Raw genomic sequence first — 14,053 nt, 5'->3', positions numbered from 1 at the left:
TTTTAGTATAGTAAGGCATAAAACGTCATAGTATAGTAAGGCATAAAAGGTCATAGCATAATAAGGCATAAAAATGATAACAAATGTCATAGTATAGTAAGACATAAAAACTTGAAAAAACATTCTAGTATAGTAAGGCATAAAAATGTCAAAAGATGTCATATTATAGCAAAGCATAAAACTTCATAGTATAGTAAAGCATAAAAGGTCTTAGTAAAGTAAGGTCTAAAAAGTCATAAAACAGTAAGTAATCAGCTGATGTGGGTGTAATTGTTCTACTTATCATGTTTCACCACAGCCTCAGTCAGCCAATCATGTCGTTCCTGTCAAACTTTAAATCCATTCTCTCTACTGCTTTCAGCTGTCATTTCAGGCAGGTTGCTGTGACCCTCCTCCTCCCCTTTGAACTTCTGGCCTCATGTCCAGCGCCTAGGTGGAGCTCATCCGAAGCCATACCGCTTCATCCAGAGCCTGACTTTATCACTGGGACTGTAGTTGAAAATGTATATCTTGTTATATATGCTGGTGCTATTATATCTTGTAACGTATGTTTATACCATATACCTTCTTACATATGCTTGCGCTATAATGTGTTCACTTGAATGAAAACCACTGTGATGTGAACTCTTGATTTTCCAAAACAGTTCATAATTGTCATCACTGTGATCCTTACCACCTTTTGCTTGCTGTCTTTGTGAAGACTGTGACTGTTTTGGCTTTTAGCGGATTTCCTCCATGATGCACAGGATCTTCCCCCTCATTCCAATATGATGACATCACGACAGGGTCTAACCACCAAAGACTCTTCACTTCTCATTCTTGCTGTTTGCACATGGAAATAAAGTGTTTTGTCTTTCCTGATTGAACTATTGTAAGGCATACAAAAATATCAAAAAACATCATAATATAGTAAAGAACAAAAATATGAAGAAAAAGTCATAGTATATAATAAGGCATAAAACGTCTTTGTATAGTGAGGCATAAAACTACATAGTATAGTAAGGCATAAAAATGTCAAAAAAGGTCATAGTATAGTAAGGCATAAAAATGTGAAAAAGCGTCAAAGTCTAGTAAGGCATAAAAGGTCATAGCAGAGTAAGGCATTAAAATTGAAAAAAATGACAAAGTATAATAAAGCATAAAACCATCAGAAAACATCATAGTATGGCAAAGTATGAAGATGTCATGGTATAATAAGGCCCTAAAAGCAAAAAAAAACTCATAATATAATGAGATATGAAGACATCATAGTACATAAAGGCCTCAAAAGTGAAAAAAAAAACAAGATAGTATAGTATAGTGAAAAACGTGAAAAAAACGACCTAGCATAGTATGGCAAAAAAATTAAAAAAATTACAAAGTATAATAAAGCATAAAACCATCAGAAAACGTCATAGAATAGCAAGGTATGAAGACGTCATGGTATAATAAGGCCCTTAAAGCAAAAAAAACAACAACATAGAATAGAAAGGCATGCAAACATCAAAAAACATCATAATCTAATAAGATATGAAGACGTCATAGTACATTAAGGCCTCAAAAGTGAAAAAAAACGAGATAGTATAGTATGGCAAAAAACGTGAAAAAACCACATAGTATAGTGTAGCAAGAAATATGAAAACACGACATAGTATAGTATGGCAAACTATGGAAAAAATGACAAAATATAATAAAGCATAAAACCATCAGAAAACGTCATAGTATGGCAAGGTATGAAGATGTCATGGTATAATAAGGCCCTAAAAGCAAAAACAAAAAACACACAGTATAGGAAGGCATGAAATAATCAAAAAACATCATAGTGTAATAAGACATAAAAACATCAAAAAAGATCATAATATAATAAGATATGAAGACATCATAGTACATTAAGGCCTCAAAAGTGAAAAAAAAACACATAGTATAGTATGGCAAAAAAATTGAAAAAATGACAATGTGTAATAAAGCATAAAACCATCAGAAAACATCATAGTATGGCAAGGTATCAAGACGTAATGGTAAAATAAGGCCCTAAAAATGAAAAAAACGACGTAGTATAATAAGTGTAGTAAGTGTCATAGTGTAGTAAGGCATGAAAATGTGAAACAACATCATAGTATAAAAATGTTTAAAATGTTAAAGTATAGTAAGGCATAAAAATTTGAAAAAACTTCATGGTATAATAAGGCATAAAAATGCCATAAAACTTCATAGTATAGTAAGGCATAAAAGGTCTTAGTAAAGTAAGGTCTAAAAAGTCATAGAACAGTAAGTAATCAGCTGATGTGGGTGTAATTGTTCTACTTATCATGTTTCACCACAGCCTCAGTCAGCCAATCATGTCGTTCCTGTCAAACTTTAAATCCATTCTCTCTACTGCTTTCAGCTGTCATTTCAGGCAGATTGCTGCGACCCTCCTCCTCCTCCCCTTTGAACTTCTGGCCTCATGTCCAGCGCCTAGGTGGAGCTCATCCGAAGCCATACCACTTCATCCAGATCCTGACTTTATCACTAGGACTGTAGTTGAAAATGTATATCTTGTTATGTATGCTGGTGCTATTATATCTTGTAACGTATGTTTATACCATATACCTTCTTACATATGCTTGCGCTATAATGTGTTCACTTGAATGAAAACCACTGTGATGTGAACTCTTGGTTTTCCAAAACATTTCGTAATTGTTATCACTGTGATCCTTACCACCTTTTGCTTGCTCTTTGTGAAGACTGTGACTGTTTTGGTTTTTAGCGGATTTCCTACAGGATCTTCCCCCTCATTCCAATATGATCACATCAAAACAGGATGTAACCACCAAAGACTCTTCACTTCTCATTCTTGCTGTTTGCACATGGAAATAAAGTGTTTTTGCTGCTTTAATATCTGAGTCTCTCCTGATTGAACTATAGTAAGGCATAAAAAATATCAAAAAACATCATAATATAGTAAGGCATGAAAATTGGAAAAAAAGTCATAGTATAATAAGGCATAAAACGTCATAGTATAGTGCGGCATAAGACTACATAGTATATTAAGGAATAAAAATGTCATAGTATAGTAAAGCATAAAAATATGAAAAAACGTCATAGTATAGTAAGGCAGAAAATGTAACAGTATAGTAAGGCATAAAAATGTCATAAAAAGTAATAGCATAGGAATAAATGGAAATTCTAAATATGTACATCAATTGCATTTTCTTATGGGCACTGCGAAATGTAAATTCAGATCTTATATGATAATGAACCGTTTGATTGATGGCATTAAAAAGCCAATCTCTTTGTTTTGAAGGGGTGGCGTTGTTGCGTCCCTACCAATGCTGAGACCAAATACACGCCCTTGGTTACAGGTGCAACAAGTTGCACTTGTTATAACCAGACGTGAAACAAAGCTGAATCTTTCAACCAGAGTTGTTCCTCGTTTAACACCTTCGTGTATTGTAAGACTTATAATGGTGCCATTGTGTTCTTGGTGTAGATTAAATACATTTACACAGAGATGTTGGTAGTATGTTGCAGCTGGCTGTTATGTTTTCCCTCCTGCACTGGAACTCACTGTGGACAAAGAGTTTCAGACACCGCGACCCGTGGGAGTATGAAGCTGTAAGCAGATACATATAAACTTGTATTGCCTTTCACTCCTCCCCTGCACAGGAATGTGAAACGTACCTGAACTGGATCCTGCATGAGGAAGAATGACTGCAGAAAGTCGCCAACTCACCTGTTCCGGGACAGAAGTTTCCCTGGCAGGACTGAGAAAAATCATTATCCATCCACTTCACTAAGCACCCCCTCCCCGTCAGCTGTGGCGACGTTTAACTAGAAGAAGCTGGTAAAGTTGGACAACAATGGAGGAGTGCTGCATGTCTGAAGAGGACCTGGAGAGACTCAGGATACACAGAGAAATAGAGAGAAGACTCCGTCGTGATAAGAGAGAGTCTCACCGGGAGCTGAAGTTGCTTCTTTTAGGTGAGTGCAAGCAGAGTTCAGTCATTAACGTCCTCATGTTCACTCACTGAAAATGTTAGAAAATAATGAGCTACAGCATGTTTACCCCTGGATGATTCACTACTACTACCAAGGAACTTACTAGAAACTTTGATACAGAGTCCATATAAAATGGATACAGCTTAGGTGAATGTAATCACACTAATTAGGCCTATATGTTTTGACATGTAGCCAGTCAGTTTTATTATGCGTAGTGTTTAAAAAAAAAAACACTAAATAATTTTTTCTGTATGATATCTCTCTCTCTATATATATATATATATATCACAAATTCTAGAAGCTATTGTTATGTAAGAAAATCTATAATTTTAACAATACCTTACAGTTGTTTTGATATTTTATAGAGAATCATGGAAATGATTAATTGATGATGAATGAAATAAATGGGAAATGGTAACGCTAATATGATAACATGCTCACTGATGTTATAATGATGGTATAATATCCACAGTGTTCACCATCTTAGTTTATGATGGTAGCACTAAATAGCCAACTGGCACTGAACACAAAGTACAGCAGCTGAGGGTGATGGAAATATCATTAATTTTGTTCATAAAAGTATTGGACAAATTAAACATATTATCTGATGATGACGCTAGAAGGCAAGGCAAGGGATCATCAATATCATGACAATTCATTCTGAAGGGAGCATAACTGTTTGTACCAAATTTCATGGAAATCCAACAAATAATTGTTGAGACATTTCACCAAAACCAAAAATATCCTCTGTCTGTTCTCTGATATTTCAATCTAGGCCAAAGCAGCGGTCCGACCAACAAATAGATGATGTCATGACCTAGAGAATAACTCCACGAGGAGTGTCTGTGTGGATATAGATAGTGGGCAGACTTTGATAGAAAGTATTTTTAAGTGACAAGATATCACTTACATTTGCAAACTGTGAGCTACTGCAGCATTATTTTTGGAAATGTGAGTTGAGTGGAGTTGAATTAAACAGAAGTGAGCTGACAATCCCAGGAAATGAAAAACAATCTGGATCAATAGATAGCGAGGCTTTGGTTTGTTTTCCTTGGCTTCACTGTAGTTGCAGGTTACCCTTTGCATTCTTGAAATAGTTGGTGAAATGCTGATGAGTATGTAGCTTGATAAGCTCATTCAACTCAAACTAGAGTACTGCATGTTTTTATAAGAGCAGACCTTCAGTTTCATAGACATCTTCCTCACAAGACATTAGGGTCTCAAATAATAATGCGTCATTGCAAAAGACATTCCTACTGAAATGTCAACATGCAAAAAAGAGTCAGCCATGTTAGCAGTGCAGAACACAAAAAAGAGAACAAGGTGTAAGACAGTGCAGAGCGACATTTTGACAACCATAAGGATGAGTAAATACATTATGAAATATATTACGGCTCATAACAATTTCAGACGAGGCCTGTTTTCTTCCCAGAACTATCAAAACAGCCCACATAAAAGCTATTGGTTATGTTGGAAACAGTACATTAGACATGAAGGACTTTGTTTAAAGGTCAGTACTACTTTAAACTTCAACTTGAGTTAGCCTGTTTGGAGAGCAATATCCTGCTGTAAAGGTCAGTCTAATGGTTAACATTTTTAGGCATTTTAGGTGGTTAGCTGACACTCTTATCGAGAGTAATTTACAACTAGCGAGCAGGAAGCAGTTCACTGTTCCACTCAAGGACACATGGCTGATGATAGACATGTTGACTTGCATGGATCAAATGCGAACTTTCAGTGTCCATTAACAAAGACAGAATGAAACACATTTTGTACCTTGCAGAAACCACAAATACACACAGCAACAAATGCAACATTAATTTATATGGTTTATATAGACTTTTCCCTCTATATTTTCTTTTAGATTTTGGGAAAGGTCCACTTTTTTTTTTTTTTTTTTTTTTTTTTTTTTTTTTGGTTCTTTATCTGTTTTTATGCTTTTTTTTCTCCACACAAATGTAAGGAAACAAATAAATCATAAATTATTCAAATAAAACATTAGTAATGTGGTGTTTTATAGAAACAAAGGAACGCATGGTGGTTTATATACACCTGGAGAATTCAAGCACATATGCATTCACTCATGCACACATACTCACTTCTGTGGCTTGGGAAAAAAAATATTACAACCTGTGAGACTTAAACTCATGAGACAATTTTTTTCAGTCTAAAGAATGCAGCATTTTTTGTTTGTTTTGTTGCTTAAATCCTGTCTAGCTACAGCTGATTGAAGTTCCGATTTTTTTTTTTTTTTAGTGCATGTCACAGATGTCCTATTTCTGGCGTTGCTTTGATCTTATTCCATTTTTCATCCTTTGGTCTCATTCATCTCATTTGCCTAGGGACTGGTGAAAGTGGGAAGAGCACTTTCATCAAACAGATGAGGATCATCCATGGCAGCGGATACAGTGAAGCTGACAGGAAAGGTTTCACTCGGCTGGTGTTTCAGAACATCGTCACAGCCATCCAGGCTCTGATCCAGGCCATGAAGACTCTAGAGATTGACTTCATCGATGACCAGAACATTGTGAGAAGCTGTACACGTTTTTAAAAAAGACAGTGTTGATGTGTTCTGTAGCATTTTATAAAGCACAATATATCACTGAGATCTTAACAAGGCTGTAACAATACTCGCAATGTCAACATGCTTGGTTTCACCATCTTAGTTTAGCATGTGAGCCATGTTTAAGATGAACCACAAATTAAAATTTTGACCTGATGGTGGTGCTAGATAAAAAGTTTAGTTATTGCCAAAGTGATTATAATTCATCTTAAAGGGGACAAGAATGTTTGTACCAAATTTTATGATAATCAATCCAATATTTGTTGAGTCATTTCGCTCAAAACTACAAATTTCACGGGACCATGAATGTCTACAAAATGTCATGGCAATACATCTAATTGTTGATTCATTTGGTCGCCAACCTATTGACCGGACCTTGCCATCAGAAGAGCCACACACAAAAATTTGCTTTTGTTGAATATTTGTTCACTGAATTAATCTAATTGGATTTTTTTTCACAGCTCTCAGCCTCTTAAATCTTTAATTCAGTCAAAGGTACAAAGTCTGTGTTAAAAAAAATCCCCTGTGGATGTTTTGTATGTGTCAGAGGCACGCCGAGACGCTGAGGAAAGTGGAGGTAGAGCAGGTGTCCACTCTGGCGGACTTGCAGGTGGATGCAATTAGAAGAGTGTGGAATGACCACGGTGTTCAAAGATGCTACGACCGCCGGAGGGAATTCCAGTTATCCGACTCTGCCAAATAGTAAGACTTTTATATGATTCATATCAGATCATTTACATAAACCCAAGGCTCTCCCAGAGAACCAAAGCTAATGCTGTGCTGTATTTTGCATTCATCAACTCAAATAGTGAGTGTGGATTCATGCTGATAAATCTTTGATAGAACAAGTGCAATAAGTTTTCTGCAAGATGTTCCTGTCTATCTAGTTAGGTGCGTGTCAGGATAATAAACTGAATGCACTGTTGTTAACTTTTTAGTTACCTGAATGACCTGGAGAGAATCACAGACCCGCTTTACATCCCGACCCAGCAGGACATCTTGAGGGTCAGGGTCGCTACCACAGGCATCATAGAATACCCCTTCGACCTTTCAAAAGTGATCTTCAGGTAGGAACTTACACTGTATAACCTGCCACAGCAAAAATATAAGGAAAATTATGATGATTTTCAGACTAAAACAACACACGAAGAAGAATTTTCTCCCTGATTTGGTATATCCAAGTCTCTGATGCTGTTTTGAATCTCGACTGATGAGCTCTAATGAAATCTGAAGATTTGGTGAAATAATTTGGCACTAAAAAAAATTCAGATAGTTCATCTGTTCAACCAGCAGTTCAACAGCCATGTTATATAATATAGCAATTATTCCTTTAGTTGTCAAGGAGCTTTTATATTTTACTTAAGCCGAGGGTCATGTGTCTCTAGGATGGTGGATGTGGGTGGTCAGCGTTCAGAGAGGAGGAAATGGATCCACTGTTTCGAGAACGTCACCTCCATCATATACCTGGCGGCCCTCAGCGAGTACGACCAGGTCCTTTATGAGAGTGAGAATGATGTAAGCTCAAAAGTCTGTTACGCTTCAAAATTATGATTTGAGTCTCAATTTCTTGTTTCTTGGCTTTAGCTGCTGTCCAAAAGTTCTTCTTCATGTTTTTCCCATGAAATTGCATTGTCCAATTAGGCAACACTTTTCTGTCCCTCTTCTTCAGAATCGACTGAAAGAGAGCCTCGCCTTGTTCAAGACCATCCTCTCGTACCCTTGGTTCCACGAGTCCTCCACCATCCTCTTCCTGAACAAAACAGACCTGCTAAATGAGAAAATCTCACAGTCTCATTTGGCAAATTACTTCCCAGCCTTCAGTGGTAAAGCATGCTCTTTTCTTTTAGCTGTGCGTGTGTTAAAACAGCATTCAGCCTGAAATCACTAACTATTTAGTGCAATGATGAAAATAATTGTTAGTTGCTGAATTAATTGAGTGTAAAATCCCCCAATAGAACAAACAAAGCTTTTTCCATGGCATGTACACTACTCTCTAACAACCGTCTCACATTATAGAGTAAACCACTGTACTGACTGTCTATTGTCATGCATCTCTTGGAGTGTAATTTCCTCCAATTACACTGATTCCCTCTGATTGTGACGACACAGGGCCTCCGTGTGACGTTGAATCTGCGAAAAAGTTCATCTTGCAAATGTACGTGGAGCATCACAGCGGCCATCACAAACCCCTTTACTCACACTACACCTGCGCCACGGACACAGACAACATCCGGATCGTCTTCAAAGACGTCAAAAATATGCTCTTCAGAGACAACCTGGAAAAGTTCAACCTCGAGTAAGCAAGGTTGTAGGACAAAGTGATGGTTTCGCCTTTAGGAACGAGAAAGCTGGTTACAGTCCCATGTTGTAACACTTTTGTGGACATTTTATCTATTATGTCAGGTAAGGCATGTTCATATCAGTACTGTATAACACAGACAGTGTGTGTCTGTGTACATTTTTTTTTTTCAACACAGTTCATCATGCAGTAGATGTTTAAAAAAGAATATTTTATATTGCTACAGAAGAGAAATGGACAACTGCATTGTCAGTTTATGTTTAAACTCCACTGTTACAGACTATTTCCTTTTCTCAGATTTTGGTGTGATAATCAGCAACTGGTATGAAACTGGTCTGACAAAGTCTTATCTTGCAAGTATGCAACCCACCTTGTCTCACAGCTCTGGGAGGAGGAAGTAAAGGATAGCCTACAGGGAAGTACAAATGTCTTAGCTTATATTTATGTCTGCAACAACAAAAACCATGTAGCCTATGGAATTATTCTTTTTTTCACTAATTTTCACTAAATATAGATATTAAAACCACACGTATGTGTTTTAAACAAACTGGATTCTGCACTGTTTCTTATTTCTCTAGTCACTTTGTACAAAAACTTTTTTTTTTACATCAGAAATATATAAATACAAGAAAAAAAAAACATACAGAAATATATTTAATCCATTTCATGGATCAAAGGCTGTTTTTGCAAACCCCTACTCTGCTCGAGCTCCAGGCGTGGCCACACTGATAGTCGTGCCGTGGTAACAACCTTTGTAACAAGCCAGCAATGTGCAAAGGTCTGACAGGCTGATCTCTGTCTTCCTGTGTAACTGTTGGGACTCAGCAGCGGTAAGTGAAAAGAGGCATTCAGCGAGGTTAGACCTGTGGAGAGAGCAATGCCTGTTTCCACACGGAAGCAGAGACTGTCTAGGTACTATTGATTTTATCTGCTTTGTGGCTGTAGTTTGCTTGTTTAAGGGTTGAAAAGTTCAGTGCTAATGCAGAATATAAAGGACACATTTGAAGTTGCCTTACAAACAGCAGAAGGGAAAGCGTCAGATATTTGCTTTGGATCAAGTTACTATTTTCTTACCAGCATGTGGTAAATCGTGTGAATATTATCAGCACATGAATCTGACAATGTTCTCGTTTCTGATTGTTATTGCTTTTTTACCCTGGGAGCTAATAAAAATCCTGTAGCTGCACAATCAGGCTCACAAATCTGTCAGGCATTAACAGCAGTTTCTCACTCTTTGCGGGTAATAATAATAATACAATGGCGCCTACACATACACACAGAGTTTATCCCCTCCAGTCGAGGAAAAATAATGACACACAAACACACCCTCCTATATCCCTCGTTCAGTTGCACTGCCTGAGGAGGCTGCTGTGGCAGAGAGCTGTTGTAGCAGGTGATCGCCCTTATTTGGTAATGGCCCAGATCATGTGACCACAAAATGGTGGAAGCTGTGAGGTGTTTGTAAGCTGAGCATCTCCACCGAGAGGCTGAGAGCAGGAAATAGGCAGGGATCTTGGAAGCACATCCATGCTCTGAGACGCAGGAGGACACGCATTCCCGAGCCCCAGCAGTGGTGAGTAGATGGTTTTTATCTTGTGAAGATAAAAAGAAGAGAAAGAGGGATATGTTCTTTTTTTTCCCCTCACAGCCAGCAGACAGGAAGAGAGAGGAAGGGAGGGAGGGAGGGAGGGGCTGCTGTCATCAGCACTGTGGTCTTGTGCTGCGCTGTGGAAGTGGATCTGAGGCAGCAGCATCCTCCATGGAGGATGCTTATAACGGATGATGCTGATTTTGTTATTCTGCTGTGTAGGAGTGTGTGTCACTGTGTGCTTATTATCTCTGTGTATGTGTAAGTGAGTTTGCACATACTGTACATATTTCTGTGAATTGTCAACATGACAGTCGCCTCCACTGTCCAGGGATCAGCCATTCAGCATTTTTCTGTTGCATCTGCTAATGCAATCACATTTTCCTTGTTCCAGGCTGAATGTACCGAGGAGGAACAAGGATGTTTCTTGTTCGTGCGAATGAGCGCACGTGACTCACTGTGAATTTGCATCTCTGCCCAATCTGTGCTCAGGCGAGCGTGCAGCCATTCGATTTGAATCAGCACTAGAAAAAGGCAGCGAGGAGGGGAGTGAGCTTGTCATGATGTAACACCCCCCCACCCCATCCCCCTTCAGCATCCTCCCCCTCCTCCAGTTTAAATGGAGGGATTATTCACAGGGGAAGATGACCTTTTAACCTCAAAATCTTTCTCTTTTCCTTCATCCCTCCCCCTTTTCTCCCCCCTACCCCCTTACCACTCTTATCTTTACTATCCCTAATCCCTGATAACTATGGAACATATCTGTTCAGACAAATAAAATCATTACACCATATTTTAACACATTCTAGCGTTTGGGGGCTTCTTGTACTTCTTGTGCTTTAGCCCGACCAATACAGGATTTTGAGGCAGATACTGATGTCAACATACGGTAGTAAAAAAAAAAATCGGATTAATGCACATTGGCCGATAGTAATTTTCTTTTTATACAAGCAAGAATCTTGATATGGATTTGTTTATAAGATTTGTTTTTTTACAGAACTGTGACACATAAGTTGGACAGTTTACGATTGAAAACATCACCTAGTCATTGTTCTCTGGTCGACAAACTATGTCATAAAGACTTTACCTCAAACCTAGCTTAGCATTTTTCGATACCAGTATATCTGCAGTGACGTATTCATATTATATTATATATTATATTATACGTATATTAATATTGTCTGATGTATCTGCATTGGTCTGTTGTTGTTGTTGTTGTTGTTGTTGTTGTTGTTGGGTATCACTGACAAAATCTAAGTCTTCTTCATAGAGCCCATTTGTTTTCTGACTCACAGCATTATATTAACAGGTGTGTGTGGATCTCTTTGATGTAAATCATAATAAATAGTTATAGTGTATCATATTGTACAAGCGCAGAAGCACAAGAAAATAAAAAGAGAATTACCAGGTTATTTTGACTGTATAACAAAAGGTCTGATATTGATGGCACCATAGTATTTTTTGCTCACAACAACCAGACTTTGTTATTATTTATTTACTATTTTATCATGTTTTCATGTAAAGAAACAATATTTGAGAAATTAGTTTTCAGTGATGAAGAATTCAGATCCTAAAATAAAAGTACCATTACTGCAATATGAAAATAATCCATTACAATTAAGTTATGCATTGAAAAGTAACAGTTATCCTACTTTGTTAACTCATTTGTTTTGTATATAAAACCTTAATCTGAAAAGTAACTATTACCTAAAGCTGTCAAATGGATGTAGTTGAATAAATAAGCATATTGTTTCCCTCTGAATTGTAGTTGAGTAAAAGTATAAAGTAGCATGAAATGGAAATACTCAAGTAAAGTACAAGTACTTCGAATTTATCTTCATGTACAGTGATTTGAGTAAATGTATGTAGTTACAAAGTGAAATTTTAACAGGTCTACCTCACACTAAAATCAGATTAATGCTCCTGTTTGTAAATCATCAGCTGTAGAGGAATCACAGGTGATGGATTATGTAAGTGGTTACTCTCCAGGTCTGTTGTTGTATCATAAGAGTCAGTGTAATGACTGTAATTATCTCCTCAGGTCCTCCTGGGGATGGACCCGGCATCAGAGAGTAAAATGAACTCTGAGGGGGGCGAAGGCAGACCAGGTGAGTCAGATTCTACGCAAACCAACAGTCATTCAAAAAGGAATATAAAGATTTTGATATCCATCAGAGATCATCATGGCCCAAGTGAATAACTGCTTTTATGTACTGTTTTGTTTTGTAGTCCCTCCTACTTCTCTCCCCCTGCAAGGAGGCCCCTCCCAGAGAAAGAAGCTGTCCGCCCCTCGTATCAGCCTGTCACTGGACCAGAGCGAGGACGACTTGGGGGAGACGCCAGATGATCTTGACATTAATGTCGACGATCTTGACACACCAGATGAGGGGGACTACCTCGACTACACGGACCACGAAACAGACTGGGAAGGTGGGTTATTCAGAATAGGACCAAGATCAATTTGACCCCCCACACAGTCCTGAGTCATCACGATCTTGCAGGAGGCGAGATGTGCTGAAATGTTGAGAAATTGCACTGGAGTCATGAGTTTTAGTTCAGTTTGCAGCTTTCCCCTCCTTCCTTACAGAGTCTTTGAATTTGAATTTCCTTGCTTGACTCTTATTTTGTTAACTAAAACTCATGGTGAAAAAGTCTCATAAAAAAAAAAAAAGACTTGGATTGACATGTCAGAGTAGGAAACCCACAGGTGTAGATGATATATAGATTAATAATAAATAAATAAATTAACAATGGCTGAATTCCATTTAGCTGCTTCAGCTTCAGGGTGCTGGTAATGTTCACACTGCTCACTGTCACTGTTTACTGGGACACTTGAATAGAACAGAGCCATCACTAATGTTATTAGTAACACTCGTGCTTTTCTTACTATGCCATGTCAAAACAAATTGTAAATGGGCTTTTTTTTTTCCACATCAGACCCGAATGCAGCGGGAAGGAGTGGGACAAGTGAGCCTTATGATCCAATCCCAACATACAGCGCCGAGGAGGAGCGCCAGGATGGCAAGCTGTGGAGGACGGTCATCATTGGGGAGCAGGAGCACCGCATCAACATGAAGATCATTGAGCCCTACATGAGAGTCATCTCCCATGGAGGTGACTATTAAAGAGCTAATTCACCATCATAACTGTGGCTGTTATGTGAACATGAGCTAATGAAATGCCACGGTCATTCTCAATATCCAGGTAAAGGACAGGGTTCACATTTTTTCAAGTTTGTCTTTGCACAACTAAATTCAGATGGGAAAAGGTCTGAGCTGATTAGCATGGTAATTTCATGTGAGTTGCATTCAGTATTACACTCACACTCACAGCAATTAGGCTTCAGAGCAGTCCCAAGAGATTCTTAGACTGGGGCCCCCCAGCTGTGGCTGTATGTTACCTAAGAGGGAGATCTACAGATGCTCTCAGGGCTGAGAAAACATCCCTCAACCTCCTCTGCATCAAAATGTATCAGCTTAGTGGGATAAGTGTATTAATAATCAAACTATTTACATGGTGTTTTACATATTTTTGGTACACTACTGTGGAATCCATGACAACCAACTTCATCATAACTTGTCTATAAATACAGGAAATATATATTTTTTTGAAGACCCTCTGACTTAATTGTGCCACCACCCCC

The 14,053-nt window shown here is 38.0% G+C and overlaps 2 protein-coding genes across 4 annotated transcripts in view; both read left to right on the top strand.

The window, feature by feature from the left end:
• The first annotated feature begins 3,376 nt into the window (after positions 1 to 3,376).
• Positions 3,377 to 9,369, top strand: LOC111656824 (guanine nucleotide-binding protein G(q) subunit alpha-like). Its single transcript, XM_023408702.2, has 7 exons — positions 3,377 to 3,942; positions 6,303 to 6,487; positions 7,071 to 7,225; positions 7,462 to 7,590; positions 7,909 to 8,038; positions 8,193 to 8,346; positions 8,633 to 9,369. The coding sequence occupies exons 1-7, from the start codon at positions 3,822 to 3,824 to the stop codon at positions 8,821 to 8,823; spliced, it is 1,065 nt and encodes a 354-aa protein (XP_023264470.1). The 5' UTR covers positions 3,377 to 3,821; the 3' UTR covers positions 8,824 to 9,369.
• A 144-nt stretch (positions 9,370 to 9,513) lies between these two features.
• prune2 (prune homolog 2 with BCH domain) overlaps positions 9,514 to 14,053 on the top strand; it is an 11,815-nt gene continuing 7,275 nt past the window's right edge. For 2 of the 3 annotated variants that reach the window (XM_023408707.2, XM_023408704.2), the window contains exons 1-4: positions 9,741 to 10,395; positions 12,452 to 12,518; positions 12,640 to 12,840; positions 13,348 to 13,524. In XM_023408707.2, coding sequence (XP_023264475.1) covers positions 12,464 to 12,518; positions 12,640 to 12,840; positions 13,348 to 13,524 — 433 coding nt within the window. In that variant the 5' untranslated portion in view covers positions 9,741 to 10,395; positions 12,452 to 12,463. Of the gene's footprint in view, positions 9,653 to 9,740; positions 10,396 to 12,451; positions 12,519 to 12,639; positions 12,841 to 13,347; positions 13,525 to 14,053 lie in introns of those variants that run through there. The other variant, XM_023408705.2, reaches the window with a different exon arrangement.

This window comes from Seriola lalandi, unplaced genomic scaffold, assembly GCF_002814215.2.
Source record: "Seriola lalandi dorsalis isolate HSWRI2012SDOR001 ecotype SW California unplaced genomic scaffold, Sedor1 jcf7180002054370, whole genome shotgun sequence".
NCBI classification, from domain to species: Eukaryota; Metazoa; Chordata; class Actinopteri; order Carangiformes; family Carangidae; genus Seriola; species Seriola lalandi.
This window is presented reverse-complemented; position numbering and strand designations above follow the sequence as displayed.